At 37.8% G+C, this 16,604-nt stretch overlaps 1 protein-coding gene across 2 annotated transcripts; it reads right to left on the reverse strand.

The window, feature by feature from the left end:
* Nucleotides 1-362: 362 nt before the first annotated feature.
* On the reverse strand, nt 363-9,025 carry LOC141848724 (beta-carotene hydroxylase 2, chloroplastic-like). 2 transcript variants are annotated; one of them, XM_074736769.1, is made up of 6 exons: nt 8,592-9,025; nt 8,408-8,467; nt 8,136-8,342; nt 7,938-8,063; nt 7,813-7,869; nt 363-652 (listed from the first exon to the last, which is right to left on the reverse strand). In XM_074736769.1, exons 1-6 carry the CDS (start codon nt 8,949-8,951, stop codon nt 563-565), a joined length of 900 nt encoding a protein of 299 aa, XP_074592870.1. In that variant the 5' UTR covers nt 8,952-9,025; the 3' UTR covers nt 363-562. The 2 variants fall into 2 exon arrangements, with proteins under 2 accessions (XP_074592870.1, XP_074592869.1); XM_074736768.1 differs by having other exon boundaries at nt 7,938-8,342.
* Nucleotides 9,026-16,604: the final 7,579 nt, after the last annotated feature.

Genomic DNA, 16,604 nt, shown 5'->3' on the forward strand with positions numbered 1-16,604 from the left:
TACTGACTTGAACGTCGGAGTAGCCCCGCCGGGATCCCCGACGGCCAGCTAATCCTTTGGTTTAGCATCTCCCTTCTCCAGGTGTCTTCGATCGGCTGGGGTCGCGGTTTGAGTGGCATGACCTTTGACTGGTGGCTTGATTGTCTTCGATGTCTAGCCGAATAATTATATCATCAAATGTGATAAAAAAATAATTTATTTTTTCATGCTTGCCATAAAAATGAGAATAGAAATAGCATGGCCACGAATCCAAAATCTCTAAAATTAAATAATTATTTTTTGGATAAACCAAATGCCATTTATCCAATGCACAATACAAAAGCAAGTGTTATTTTAGATCTATGAAATGCAAAGTATTAGGAAAATATTAAAGATTATAGAAATGTATCGATTTCATGTGACTGAGTACCTTTAAACCGCAAAGGACTATATATTCACATTATCAAAAACCTATTTATCTTCTTCTTCCACAAATTTATCAAAATCATTACTTAAAAGCTCAGTTCCAAAAATTTCCTGCTCCTCTTTGTAGACCCAGATCAGATCATGCAAGGCAAAATTCTCAGCTGCTGGGATCGCCGTCGCCGTAGAGTTTGGTTCTTCGGGTGACTTCCTTCTGCAACTCCTCCACGCCTCCCACTTCCTCCAGTTCCTGACATGAAAGACAGTTGTTAAAAATTTGAATGAAACGAAAAGAGGCAGATGAAAAGGCCTCCATTATGAATGGAAATCTCTAGTTCCACGTGGGAAGTTTTAAGATATTATTATTGCTTTATAATGTATCATAAGCATGAAAGTTATGAACATATGCTTGCTTACAAGAGAGGGTAAAAATCTATTGTCCAGATTGCATTAACTCAAATTACTCTTGTGTGAGTGCTACCTTAATGCATCGGATCAGTTGGGATAAAATTTGCTAGATGAAATTAATTAATATTTTATCATTCGAATCATTTTTTTTCTTGTTGTTCAAGTATATAACGGATGCATTAATGTGTCGATTAATGGTGAATCTATAACCGCTGATTTGAAACAGTCGATCATTGATGGTCAGTGGCTGACATTTCGAACCTGACGGGGAAAGACACTAAATAATTTTTAATTGGTCATTTACTGCTACGAATGGTCACAGCTCCTATATAAGGAGGTCATGACTATGAGCAGAAGGTGTCTGTAAGAGCAAACATTAAAAAAAATCATCCATCTTCATTCCCCTCGCTTCCTCCTTTCTGTTGTGCATTCTATTCGATAGCTATGTCTGTGATAGTGTTCGGATACTTGCTTAGTTCGCCACAAACAACCTGTGTTGGGTTGCGATTAAAATTTTGTTATTGTATCCTGGGAAATAGACACTCAATGTAACCTCGAAGCACCACCGGATGGGACGAATATGTTTTTAGGAAACTACGTCAAATACAGGCCTCCACATTTCTTTTTCCCAATTAGGCAACTCATTTGAACTCGACAGCTCGAGCATTCGGCTTCCTAACTCAGTAACTCACTCGAGCTCAGGAAGCACTCAGGTCGCTAGAGAGTATTTGGCTAACGACTTCCCACTCGTGGTGAGAAGCACTGAGAAGCACTCAAGCCGCTCAGGAGTATTCGGCTAGCAACTTCCCACTCAAGCTCGAGAAGCACTCAAGCTGCTCGGACCTCGCAACACTCAGCGCTCAGGCAGCAGTCTTCCTACTCGGGAACACCACTTGGACAATCCAACAGGTTAGCCTAACCAACAAGACTGACAGCTTGAGATTATCAACTCAAGTCACCTTCACATAAGAGTGAATTTAATTTCAATTGTATTTTAAAATAAATTTTTTTTTCTATATCTCTAGCAATATTATCGAACAGTCTTAAAACAGATTATGTTCTATTGAGATGGCCACAAAAATTATTGAAATGCAAGAGCTCAACACATGAAGACCCTATCCGCTCCGATTGAAAATATTTCAATCAATTATAGGGAAAAGCTAAAGAAGTTCACTAGATTGAACTTTAAGCGGTGGCGGTAGAACATGCTCTTACCTGACCACGTTGAACCTGGCATTAGCTCGGTGCTTGATGGAGGAACCTCCTAAACTGGCTGAGAATGCTACTAATGTCCAAACCATCAGTACAGTAGAAGCATGGAATCATTCAGGGTTTATATACTGAAACTACATCCTTAACTGTCTTGCCGACTCATTGTACATTGTATATAATATAAAGAGAACCGCTAAGGAACTGTGGAAGTTCCTAAACAAGAAATGCAAAACGAAGGATACGGGGGCCAAGAAATTCATTGTGAGTCGATTCTTGCAATATAAAATGGTCAACTTCAAGACAGTGATCAACCAAGTCCAGAAGCTTCAGATGATATGCATGGAATTCACTCAGAGGGCATGGTGCTAAGTGAAACCTTCGAAATGGTAGCTATCATTGAGAGCTTGCCTCTCGACTGGAAGGACTTCAAGAACTACCTGAGACATGAGTGGAAGGAGATGAATATCAAGGAACTCATTATTAGATTTCACATTGAGAAAGACAACAAGAGTTTAAAGAGGAAATTAAGGCTACTTGAAAATCCACCATCAAGAGTTTAAAGAGGAAATTATTCTCTCAGGCTACTGTGAAAATCAACATGGTGGAACATCGTCAAACCTCAAAATGGAAGAATCTCAAATCTCCCAAAGTGTGACCTAGAGGAGGCAAAAGTAAGAAGTTCTCTAGGAAATGCTTTAACTATGCTCAAGTCAGTCACAAATATTCGGAGTATAGGAAGCTGAAGGAGAAGCAAGAGGTCAACCTAAACGAGTGACCAAACATGGACCTTATAGACCTCTAAGTCATGGTCTCCAAACTGAACCTGCAGGTAGGCTCAAATCTACAGCAATGGTGGATCGATATCGATGTCACCAGACATGTGTACTACAATAAGGAGCTACTCCACAACTTTGAAGAAGTCAAATATGGGGAAAAGTTGTCATGGGAAACTCAGCAGCCTAGGACATCAAGGGTCGAGGAAAAGTGGTGCTGAAAATAACCTTAGGCAAGGAACTCACTCTGAGCAATATGTATATGTTCCAGAGATTTGAAAGAATTTGATATCTAGATCACTTCTGAGCAAACATGACTTTTGCATTATTTTTGAGTTGGACATAGTTGTTTTGTCCAAGAATATAATATTTGTAGGAAAGGGCTATGTAACTGATGGGATGTTTAAGCTCAGTATAATGGTTATTAGACCCAAGATTAATAAAATTGAAAGCTCTTTCATTTATATGTTTAAGTCTTCCTATTTTAGGCATGGTAGACTAGGACATGTTTACTAAAATACGTTGCGTAGATTAATTAACATGCAAAACATACATACATACATTCCACCTTGACCTGAAACACAAGTGTAAGACTTGTGTTGAAGTGAAAATAACTAGTCATCCTTTCAACACATTGAAAGAATCAATAAAGCACTCGGCCTAATCCACACCGACGTATGGGACCTAAAAGGTATATCGATACGTGATGAAAATAAGTACTTCATCACTTTTATCGATGATAATATAAACTTTTTTTTATCTACTCAAAAATAAGGATGAAACTATAGAGAAATTTATTCTCTATAAGAATGAGATTGAAAACCAACTTAATAAAAGGATTAAAATAGTTCGAAGTGACTGAGGTAGTGAATATGTATCACCGTTCACTAAGTTGTGTGTTGAACATGGGATCAGTCACAAAAATAGCTCCCTATATTTCTTAATAAAATGGTATTGTTGAGTTAAATAATTGCACTCTAAAGGAAATGATGAATGCTCTTCTATTAAACTCTAGATAGAGTACATGTGAGGAGAAGCTGTAATAACCGCTAATTACCTTTTAAATACCGAAAGAAAATAGAGAAAAACTCTTATGAGTTATGGAATAGAAGATAGTCATCCTACAAATATTTGCAAATGTGGGGGTGTCTTGCAAAAGTTTTGATATCTAATCTAAAGAGGATTAAGATAGGATCCAAGACTATTGATTGCATATTTATCGGATATGCACATAACAGTAGTGCTTATTGACTTCTTATGTATGAGTCTCAAATACTAGAGATACACAAGAACTCAATTATTGAATCGAAAAATATCTCATTTTTCAAACAGTGTTTCTGTATAAGACCCGAAAGGAAACAAGTTCCTTAAAACAGACATATAAAACACAAAATAATAAGATGAATTAGTTGAGGTTGAGCTCAGATGAACTAAAAGAGTTCGGGTGGAAAAATCCTTCGAAATAGATTTTATCACTTTCATATTGAAAAGTGATCTCTAAAATTACTCAGAAGTTATAAGCTCTTCTGATGAACTTCATTGGAAAGAGACGATTGCATCTGAAATTGACTTAATCTTGCAAAAGCACACTTGGAAATTTATGGATCTTTCTCCAAGAAGTAAACCACTAGATTGTAAGTGAATTTTCAAGAAGAAAATAAAATCAGATGACACGGTTGATATATATAAAGCTTGATTGATAATTAAAGGTTATTGACAACGTAAAGACCTTGATTATTTGGATACGTATTCTCTAGTAATTGAGAATAACTTCTATCAGAATATTATTAGATATCACCACTTTATGAAATTTGAAAATACATCAAATGGATGTAAAGACTACTTTTCTAAATGAAAATTTAGAAGAGGAAATTTATATGAAGCAACCAAGAGTAATACTACATTAGCACGAACTTCGATAGATACGAGTTAACATCTATCGAAAAAATAAAGAGGGAGTATCTCTCATATAAAGTACTTTAGACTGATTGTAAGTCTGATATACTTGATGAGTTGTACATGACTAGACTTAGCTTACGCAGTAAATAAACTAAGTAGATATACGAGTAAGCCCAATGTTAGACACTAGAAAGGGATAATGAGAGTACTAATATACTTAAGGTATACTCGTGATTATGGATTGCACTATACGAGATATCCTAGTATGATCAAAAATACAGAATGTGAATTGGATATCAGACATGAAAGACTCAAAGTCTATAAGTAGATATTTATTCACTTTCGGAAGTGCAGTCATTTTATAGAAATCTTTTAAGCAAACCGTAATAATCAAATCCACGATGGAATCTGAGTTTGTAGCTCTTGACAAATGTGGTGAAGAGATTGAATGACTACGACAATTCTTAGAAGATGTTCTTAGATGGTGAAAACTTATGTCAGCAATTTGCATACCCTATGATAGCCAATCCGCGATTGGTTAAGGACAAAGTCATCTGTATAATAGTAAGTCTAGACATATACGTTATAGATACAATATCCTTAGATAACTTCTCTCAGCAGAGGTATCACTGTTGACTATGTAAAGTCAAATGATAACCTAGCAGATCCACTAATTAAAGAGTTGAATAGAGAATTAGTTACAATCTCATCACGAGATGTCTGTGGGATATGTTGGTACAAAGAAAACTTAACATATGTTGATTGGAGATCCCAAAAAATTGGTTCAAAGGGACAACCTAATTGCACTGACTAAGTAAATCACTGCGGGAGAAATGCCCAATGGACTAGTGAAAGGATGAAGATTAAACATTCAATTTTTAATGATCCAATTGAGTAATGTAGAATACTCTTAAGAGATCACCTATGTGAGCAAGAAGTGGGGTCGCTTCAAAAAGAATTGAAGGGAAAAATTTTAAAATATCTTATAAAATCAGACGTGTTCCGGCCAAGAACGAATACACCCATGAGAACTAAGTTATATCATATCAGAGAGAGTCTTGAGTGAGTTTTGTAAATACTTACATGAATGGCAGAACAATTTAAGGACATCACGTCTACTGATCAGCTAATAAGTAGTAGGGATGGCAACGGGTTCGGGGATTGGCGGGGAAGCCTTCTCCATCCCCGTCCCCGAAACCCAAACCCATATACCATCCCCGTCCCCATCCCCGTCGGGTATCATAATTTAAATATCATCCCCGTCCCCGTCGGGTTTCGGGTATCCAGCGAGTTTCGGAGATCCCCACAGATTTCGGAGGTGGTTTTCCCCGCGGATATTTCCATGGGTATCCCCATACCCATACCCATCCCCATCCCCATCATGACATATTTAAAAAGTATTTTTTTAAAATTTATTACTTTTTTATTAATTAAAAAAAGAAAATATTATTTGTTTTAAAAATAATGAAACTATAGTATTCAAACAAGTAATTATCAATATGACTTATTTTTTCATTTGATATAAGGATATAATCAAATTAATAAATCTCAATGAATAAAATTATCAAAGTCGGGTTCGGGGATGGGGACGGAGAATTTTTGGAATACCATCCCCGACCCATCCCCGCTTTCCGAGATTCGGAGATTCCCCATCCCCATCCCCGCTTTCTCGGATTCAGGGATTCCCTGGTCAAAATGGGATCGGGGAACGGATTCCCCATCGGGTCCGGGTCTAATTGCCATCCTTAATAAGTAGACATGTCTTCATAAGAAAATGTTTAAAGGGTAAAATCTACATGTCATATACTAGACTCAACTGTTGAATGCTATCATATACCCTGTTTCTATTTATGCAGAGAATTGTTGAAAATTTAAATGGAAACAAAAAGTGGTGGATGGAAAGGACTCCATTGTGAATGGAAATTTTAGTCCCACATTGGGAATTTAAAGACATTATTATTGGTTCATAATGTATCACAAGCATTAAAGTTGTGAACATGCACATGCTTGTAGGAGGGAATGCAAATCTAAGGTTTGGATTGTACGAACCTAGATTGCTCTTGTGTGAGCTTTACATATACGCATCGAGACCAATTGAGGCAAACTTTGCCTAAGCAAATTAACCAACTTTTTGCCACTCGAATCATACTTTTGCTTATTGCTCAAGTATATAACAGATGCATTAATGTGTTAATTAATGGTGAATCCGTAACTGTCGATTTGAATGGCCGACCATCGATGGTCAACGACTGACTTTTCAATCCGGGCAAGGAAAGACACTAAATAGCTTTTAATCAGTCATTTACTACTACGAATGGTCAGAGTTCCTATATAAGGAGGTCATAACTATGAGCAGAAGGTGTGTGCAAGAGCAAACACTAAAGTAAAGAAGCTTCATCCAACTTCGTTCCCCTCGCTTCCTTTCTTTCTGTCGTGCATTCTGCTCAGCAACTTTGGCTATGATAGTGTTTGGGTACTTGCATAGTTTACCGCGAACAACCTGTTCTAGGTTATGATTGTGATTTTGCTATTGTATCCAAGGAAATAGACATCCAACGTAACCTCGAAGCACCATCAAAGGAGACAAATCTATTTTAAAGAATTATGTCAAACAAAAACCTCAACGTTTCTTTTTCTCGACTGGGCGACCCATTTGAACTTGGTAGCAAGGGCATTCGACGTCTCGATTCGACATCCACTCAGGCTCGAAAATCACTCAGGCCGCTCGAGAGCATTTGACTAGCGACTTCCCATTCGGACTTGAGAATCACTCAAACCGCTCAAGAACATTTGACTAGCAAGTTTCCACTCAGGCTCAGAAAGTACTCAAGCCGCTCGAACCTCGCAGCACTCGACGCTCGAGCAACAATCTTCTTACTCAGAAACACCACTTGGACAATCTAACAAATCGACTTAATCAACTAAGGTTGACTACTTCAGTTTATCAGCTCAAGTCTAAATTTAATTTCAATTCTCGGTAAATAAGACTGAATTTAATTTCAATTGTATTTTAAATTAAGTAAAATTTCATATATCTCCGGTAATATTGTCCAACAACAGTTTGGCTATGTTGGTGATGTCTTCTACTCTACAACAAACGAGTTGGGCGATCAGGTACCTTTGGTCCCAAGAACAGGCCGTAGGGCACGCCGTCGAACTTGTCCATGTGGTGGATCTGAGAAGATGCGGAAAATTATTAGTTTTGTGGGGGCCGAATTAAAAAGCGGAGAGGAACTCAGGTACCTGATGGGCGGCGGCTACTCGCCGGAAGTAGGGAACGTTGGCTATGGGACCAACCGGGAAACGGCGATGAACCAAGCCGTCGTGGACGAACATGTAGGCGATGCCGAAAAGCGTAATCCCGAGGCCCTGTGGGATTTGATTAGCTCGAGGCGTGTGAATTTGCTGGGAGGGAGAAGGGAGAAGGGAAAGGGGGCTTACCGCGCCGAAGCAGAGGCCGGGGAGGAGGCCGCGGTTGAGGAAACCGTAGGCCAAGAGAGAGATGGCCGGGACGGCATTGACGATGGCGAATACGTCGTTGAGCTCGAAGGGCCCGTCGCGCGGCCGGTGGTGCGACTCGTGCATCGGCCACAGCGAGGCGTGCCACAGCGCCCGGTGCGCCCACCGCGCCCACAATTCCATCCCCACCTGCACGCAATCAATCTATTCTAATTCCTCGGCGTAGGAGCAGAAGGGCGGAGAAAATAACTCACCGATGCGCCGACGGAGAGGGCGAATGTGCCGAACGCCTCCGACAGAGGAACCTCTCCGCCCTGCGAAGCGGATTACAGATCCGATGTTACTCGATGGAAAAAAGAAAAAGAAAAAAAAAGGAAAAAATCTCGACGGAATCGCGTCCGATAGAGGACAGATTTGATGCCGGACAGAGAGGTCGACCTCCATTTGCCAGTAGAAGCGGTAGTAGACGGCCGCGACCGCTGTGGATGTGATGGCGAGAGTAGACATCACCGCCGCGATGAGGTATGTCCGCCGCTCCGCCTGCTTCATCGCCGTTCTCTCTGTCACCGACATACGCACCTCGATCGGCCTCTCAGAAGCATCATCATTCTTCTCCGGTTCCGTGCCCACCTCCTTGAGCACGAAGCGGACGGCGGCGCAAGGGCGCCGGTGGACAGGAGAAGCCCGGAGGTAGGAAGGGCAGAAGAGGAGCAAGCAGCCATCGGAGGGTCGTGGAGGAAAGGAAGGGTGTCCTGAGAAGCGGTGGGAGAATAGCGCGGCCTTAGCGGCCGCCATCATCTCTCGGTCTCTCCGACGAGGGTGTGTCGAGGTGTCGGGTGTGTGGCGCTCGTAGCGTGTGGTTTCGTGGTTGACGGTGGCGAACTCCTGCGACTCGAGAAATTTTTAAGTGTAATTATAATAATTTTTATTTTATTTTATTGAGGTCTGCCTAAGTTGACGATGTGGCACAACGCGGGTCCCTCGAGTGAGTTAGATTTTATTATTTTTAAATGGGTAAAATTTTATTTTATTTTATGGTGTTTCATATTTTATTTTATTTTTTTCAATAGGGAGCCTAAATAGATTGTAAAAAATCCTCAATAATCTTCTCAAAACCTACTTGAACTCTCGAGATCATACAGACTTAAAAGTCATTATATATCTTTCTTTTTCAATTTTAATCAATTTAAATTCATATAATATTTTTTATCAAAACTATTACATGAACTAAAACTATTCAAACTTTAAAGATGATCCTCATTCTGTTCCTTGAGCCATTCAAACTATTTTATACCTTTGTTTTCCAATTTTAATTAGCTTAAACTCATGTAACAGTTTTAACCAAAATAAGACGGCCTCTTATTGTTTTCTCTAGATCCTCTAGAGTTATTTTATATCTTTATTTTTTTAATTTTAAGTACTCCCTAAAGCTTGTGAAGTCATTTTATGATTTTAGTTCTACCATTTGAGTTCTATGAGATAATGTAGCAGTTTTGAACCAAATTATTATATTAGACTAGTTTAATTATTGGGACGGATGATATCACTATAGGTGATGAATAGCGAGTTTAGATTTGTTATTTTGTTGTGCTCGATTATAAGATGTTAATGCATAGTAAAATATATAAATAATACAAAATAAAATAAGTACAAGAAACATTTTGATTTTACATAGTTTGAAACCTCCAATTCTTACGCGATGGCCTAAAGTCCTATTGATATCACCACTATACTTTTTCTTTGCCAAATACCTTCTAGAGGTAGAGAAATATTTTACAAATATATTCTTTTACAAGCAATACAAACAAATACAAAGATACAATAGAGAATAAGAATATGCAAATGAAACAACTTTATAATAATGAATCTTTTCTTTGATCGCTTTTGGTTGCTTTGGATTACCTCCTAAAGATTGGAATACAGTAGCACTTCTCCTCAAAATCTCCAAGAACCGACAACTCAAAACTTCCATAAAACCCTCTTTTATAAGATTAATATGGTGACTACTTTTCGCCCAACAGTTGATTTATCACCATAAGTAGATTAATCCATTATTGATTCAAACGTTGCTCTCCTCTATCAACTCAATGATTTAATCTAGCTCAATAATAGTCGACTACTATACCACTAATTGTTAAGTATTGGATTTTTTAAATAATAATAATAATAAAGGAACAAATTGAATCATCAGATACGAAGTGAGGGCGCTAAAAAGTGAGGGCGCTAAATTAAAATCAGATTAGGTTCAAATTAAACTCAATGGGTAAGAGCGGAGATAAGGATTACATTAGTTCAAATTGGGATTGATTTTGAGTTGATTTGGCTAAGTTATAGTCGAATTAAGTTTAAGGTTTAAATTGTTTCGATCAATTTAAAATGAATTAGGGTATTTTTGAAGAAATCTTCTCTTTCCTCTCTTTTTGTCTCGTTCTTTTCTCTCTGCATACGTAACATCCATGCCCTCACTATTGGTGCAAAGAGCACTAGTTTGACCCTAGAGTTTCGATGTTTGACAATATACCTAAGTCTGATCAGTTTGACCAAGGGTTGATCCAAATATGACCTAATATTTGGATGTAAGTCTATAAGGTCAAGGTTTACCATAAGACTAACAAGAAGTCCTAGTCAGTTAGATTAGGCAAGGAGAAGTACTAGTTAAGGCTAGGAAGGAGAAGTCTTAGTTGAGGCTACGTAGGGAAAATCCTATTTGGAGGCTAAGTAGAGGAAATCCTAGTTGAAAGCTAAGAGAAGTTCTGGTGAGTGAAGCTGGGCAAGAAGCCCTAGCTGGAGGTTAGGTAAGGGAAAGTCCAAGCAGGTCAAGGGTTACTAGATGTTTGATAGGTGGGAAGTCTACCTATGGAAGTGACTAACCCTAACTGGAAGTTAGGCACAGATAAACCTAATAGGTTAGACCTACAAGGTAAGACTTAGATAAACTTAATAGGTCAAACGGATTACAAGTAGGGTTAGATTGTTTGTTTGTTTGTATGCTAATCTTGCGGGAACTAGGAGTTAAAAGTAAGACAGAGAAGAAGCATAAAAGGAACAAACCAAAGTAGCCGAACCAAGCCCAGGATCAACTCAGGTCAAACCTAAGTTGACTGGATCCAAGCACCCGGATGTTACTCCAAGTGCTCGGACAGTCCAGGCGCCCCTAGATGGTCAGGCACCCGGATCAAAAAAATCAGCCCCGATAAAGATTAAAGAGATCGGATCAGATCCAACCGCCCAAATAAGAATCCAAGTGTCTGGAAGAGTCTATATAAGAGCCTCAACGTGCACCATAAGGAAAACAACTAATACTCTCATATGTCCTCATCCGGCGGTGCTACTGAATGTGAACGGAGCCAAGATCGTGTGACCGGTAAAGTTCTAGGAAGGGTACTCTCATAGAGTTCTGGGGTATTTCGTGGCGTTTAGAGATATTACATGTCCTTTGGCAACAATCACATTGAATAACAAACTGTCTGGCATCCTTGAATATGTTCGTCCAATAAAATCCTGCTTGGAATACTTTTGTTGCTATTTTCCAACCTCCATGATGTCCCCATATGGTGAAGAATGACAGTGATATAGTATTTGCTCTATCTCTTCCTTGGGAACGCATCTACGAATTACTATATCTCCACATTTCTTATAGAGAAAAGGATTATCCTAAATATAATATCTAACGTCTGCAAGGAATTTCTTCTTTTGTTGATAGGAGAAATGTGGTGGTAGAACATCACATGCCAAGTAATTAGCTATGTCCACATACTAAGGTGCCTTTGTATTTGTGATTGTCATAAGATGTTCATCTGGGAAGTTGTCATTAATAAGCATAGGGTCTTTAATCACGTTATGTTTCTTTGAATGTAATCTAGACAAATGATCTACAACAATATTTTTGGCTCCTTTTTTATCTAGGATTTCCACGTCAAACTCTTGAAGCAATAAAATCCATCTGATTAGCCTTGGCTTAGCATCTTTTTTGTTGTACAAATATCGGATTGTTATATGATCAGTATACACTATCACATTTGATCCTACTAGATAAGATCTGAATTTATCAAATGCAAAGATGACAACTAGAAGTTTTTTCTTTGTAGTAGCATAGTTAATTTGTGCTTCATCTGGTGTTTTGCTAGCATAGTAGATGGCATGTAATATTTTATTCTTCCTTTATCCTAAGACCGCTCCTACAACATAGTCACTAGCATCACACATGATTTCAAATGGTAACTTCCAGTCTAGTGCTTGCATTATGGGTGCAGTTACTTGGGCCTTCTTAATGGTGTAGAAAGCTTCTAAACATGCTTGATCAAAATGAAATTTTACGTCTTTAATCAAAAGATTCGTCAGTGGCTTGAAGATCTTTGAGAAGTCTTTTATAAAGCGCCGATAGAATCCTGCATGCCCTAGAAAACTCCTTATCCCTTTTACGTTCATAGGTGGAGGAAGTTTTTCAATTATAGTTACTTTTGCTCTATCAACCTTTATTCCTTGTTCTGAAATTCTATGTCCCAATACAATTCCATCATTCACCATGAAATGACACTTTTCCCAATTAAGAACTAAGTCAACATCTTCACATCTTTGCAGGATCTTGGAAAGGTTGTCTAAACATGCATCAAAATTAGATCCATATACAGAGAAATCATCTATAAAAACTTCCATGATGTTTTTAATAAAATCTGAAAATATCGCCATCATACACCTCTAAAATGTTGCTGAGCCATTGTTAGTGTCAGCCCTTAGTGCCAATCATGAGATGATTGTTTAGGGAACACATGTATCATATTCATTAATAAAGGCAAGGTTTGCTTATTATATTTATTTCTTATCCATGCTATATGAATAAATATAATAGTGTCCTTGAGTAGTAGGTTCTTGTCTACAGCATATCAATTGGTTGAATTGATAGTGAGAGTCTGTAGACATATATAGAACACTACTCTTAACTTTTCATAGTCAAGCATTAATATGCAATGACAATATTAATGCGTTGAGACTAGCATGTAGGTCAATTGATGACTTAATCTCACAAGTCATGGATATATGATATCACGTTGACACATGGGTACATATTAGAGACTATGTACTGAATTGATCCGCCATGAGAATATTTCATGGATCGTTATATGGGTGTCATAAATATTCTCATGTGACTATTGGTATGAATAGTCCTTAAACCTGAAGTTACTATAGTTCCCTACATAATGAGTTGTATACTTTGGCTTCGTCAAACGTCACCCGTAACAGGGTGACTATAAAGGCGATCACTGGGTATGTAATAAGCTATACAGAGGAATGTGAGTGATATAGATGGGATCTATCCCTTCCATATGAAGGAAGTGATATCTATGGGCCCCTTGATAGAGTAGGACTGTAAAAATACATGGTCATGCTCGAATAAGTCAATATGAGATATTGAGCTTATTTAATTGAGTAGTTTATTTGGAGATCAAGAATTCATGATTGATAAGAGGATGACACGGTCTATGCCTTATTGATCAATCTAGATATCAAGGATAGAAGGACTGAGTCATACAAGATAGTAGTCACAGAAAGGTTATATCAGATTTTGACATTCTCATCACTTGGGTAGCAATGATGTATTGCTAGATGTCGCTCATTGCTTATGTATCTAAAATGGTTTTAAAGACATTGCCAACGTTATGAGAACCTATTGGATCACACACTTAGAATATGTGATTTGGAGATGGTTCATGTGATAAATCATTGGGTCATTGGGTTGAGTCTAATGTAGATTAGACTCATTGAGTGGGATTCAAGGTAGACTCATTAAATTAGACTCGAGTTAGACTCAAGTCAATTCGGATTGAGTGAGACTCGTCATTAAGAGGGTTGCATGATCATTTAAGATGGGATTAATGAGGTATTAATTCCATGGAATACCAAAAGTCAAAACCCTTCATATTTAATGGTTGTATATAAAAGGGGGTGAGAGGCTTTTGTGGGAGTTGCTGCTACTAAGAGGCTTCAACGTGATCTTCTTCCTCCTCCCTTCTACCTCCTTGGCTGAACCTCATTTGTGGCTAGCACTACAATTTGGTTCCTCTTCATCTCGGTGTTCATGTGGATACCTTGGAGGCGCGAACACACTGATCGTGCTGAGATCCGCCAACCTTTGAAGGCAAGAGTTGCTGTCGGGATTGTGAAGGGCTCGCATCGAAGGTAACCTCGATTCCAGTAGATAGAATCCATAAAATGAGTATGGTTTTTGCATGGATCTCTGGAGGGATCCTTTTTTCACTGTGTTTATGCTGTTAAAATTTATTTTAGACGCATATAGATCCCTACAGGCATTACATATACCAAAAGACATTCTTCTGTATGCAAAGGTTCTATAGGGACAAGTGAATGTCATTTTTTCTTAGTCTTTGGGGTGAATATAAATCTGAAAAAAAAAACTAAAAATCCATCCAAAAAATAAAAGTATTTATGTTCTGCTAATCTCTCAAGCAACTAGTCAATGAAAGAGAGGGGTAATGATCTTTCTTTGTTTCTTTGTTAAGTTTCCTATAGTCAATACACATCCGCCAATCCGTTGCAGTTCTAGTGGGTATCATCTCACCATTTTCATTTTTCACCACTGTCATACTATCCTTTTTTAGAACAACATGCATTGAACTCACCCATTTACTGTTTGAGACTGAATATATTATCCCTGTGTTCAACAATTTGGTTATCTCTTTCAATACCACCTCTGCCATATTTGGGTTTAGCCTTTTTTGATGTTCAACAGAATATTTGTGATTATTTTCTAGGATGATTCTATGCATACACATAAAGAGGGACTAATTCCTTTTAAATCTTCAACTAAGTAATCTATTGTCTTTCTGTATCTTCTTAATACTTCCAATAATTTCAGAGAAGAGGTATCATCTAAATTTGCATTTACAATCATAGAAAATGTTGAGTTCACCCCAAGAAATTCATATCTTAAGTTAGAAGGAAGGGGTTTCAGTTCAACTGTGAGTGGAATTTCTTCTTTCTTTAGTTCTTTTGTGTCAACCTTCAGAAGTTGATAATATACTCTTTCATCCACTGGGTCTTTAAGTTCATGATCAAGCTCATCATCAGTTTTTATCGGATCTTTCATTTCTGGCATTGCTATATCATCTGGGGAAATGATGTCTTTTGAAGTAATATCACTGAGTGCTGTTGAATCCTTGTCTTCTCTTCCCTTTTTGATATCAAAATATTATGTTTCAAAAACATCTTCTGAAAATTCCTTATTGTTATCAAGAGCTCATTCTTTGATATTCGACACAACTCGATTTATTATCTCATATACATCTAATTCACTTTGATTCAATAATGATCCACCAGCAGTTGAGTCTAGCTTGCTCTTATTTTCAAAGGAAAGTCCAACATAAAATGTATGCAATATCAATCACCCTTCTATTCCGTGATATGGACACTGCTGAAGCATATTTTTATGTTTGTCCAAAGCATCATATAGAGACTCTCCTTCTATTTGCTGAAAATTCAAAATCTTATTTCTTAAAATCATGGCTCTTCTTGATGGGAAAAACTTATTTATGAATTCTTGTTCTAATTGATCCCATGACTTGATGCTTCGGGGAGGAAAAGAGTGCAACCAATCTTTAGCTGAGCTACAGAGACTAAATGGAAACAACAATAACCAAATAAATTTAGCTTGAATTCCTTCATATCTCACGGTATTACAGTATCTGTAAAACTCTATGAGATGAGTATAAGGATTCTCAATTTCAATTTCTTTAAATTGAACCTCTTGAATTTTTGCTATGAGGTTCGGATTGATCTCGAAACTCGAAGCATAAATCTATGGTAGCACAATGGAATCTAATGTCCTTTTTCATATTGGCGAGGAATAACTCTTCAGCGGTTTATAATCCATCCTCGCAGTTTCCTACATATAGAGTCAAGGAAAGATGTTTAGATTTCTTATTATGGAATTCCATAAGAATAGTAAAAAAACCAACTTTAAAAGAATTCACATTTGGTATACAACTCTAAATACAAGAGTCTAATGAAAAATAGCGCACGGTCCTCAGCAACGGCGTCAAAAACCTGATAAGCTCTCGCAAGAGTGCGGCTATCATCAAGTAATAAAAAGATATCGAACCACAGAGACCATGGAATTTATCACTAGACTATCATAAAAAGAGTTTGCAAATATTTGGGTTTTGGTGTTGGGGAGAGAGATATGGAGAACTAGAGTACCTAAACTCGATCAAAAAGAAATCAACTAGATGACAGGTATGTGAAACGATCCTAGAATTTCAGATTCCTTGAGACTATGGTTGATAGTATCATAGACGTTTTACCATTCCTCAATGTTTATATTGATGCAGAGATTTTAATCAAGCTACCCAATTAGACCTCGTCAGACTTCATTGGAATTCAATCATTATCCTCTAATGCTATGACTACTAATCGGAGATGATATCTGATAGTCCG

The sequence above is a fragment of the Curcuma longa genome, chromosome 17, assembly GCF_044706935.1.
Source record: "Curcuma longa cultivar G26 ecotype Majalengka, Jawa Barat chromosome 17, ITB_CL_G26_1.1, whole genome shotgun sequence".
Classification (NCBI taxonomy): Eukaryota; Viridiplantae; Streptophyta; class Magnoliopsida; order Zingiberales; family Zingiberaceae; genus Curcuma; species Curcuma longa.

Bases quoted from the DNA above. Each gene is read 5' to 3' on its own strand.
- LOC141848724 (XM_074736768.1), bottom strand. From the start codon at position 8,951: ATGATGGCGGCCGCTAAGGCCGCGCTATTCTCCCACCGCTTCTCAGGA. The intron at 8,343-8,407 runs GTGAGTTATTTT...GATTGCGTGCAG, and splicing joins CCCTCTCCGTCGGCGCATCG to GTGGGGATGGAATTGTGGGC. The intron at 653-7,812 runs GTACCTGATCGC...CTTTCATGTCAG, and splicing joins GCCTGTTCTTGGGACCAAAG to GAACTGGAGGAAGTGGGAGG.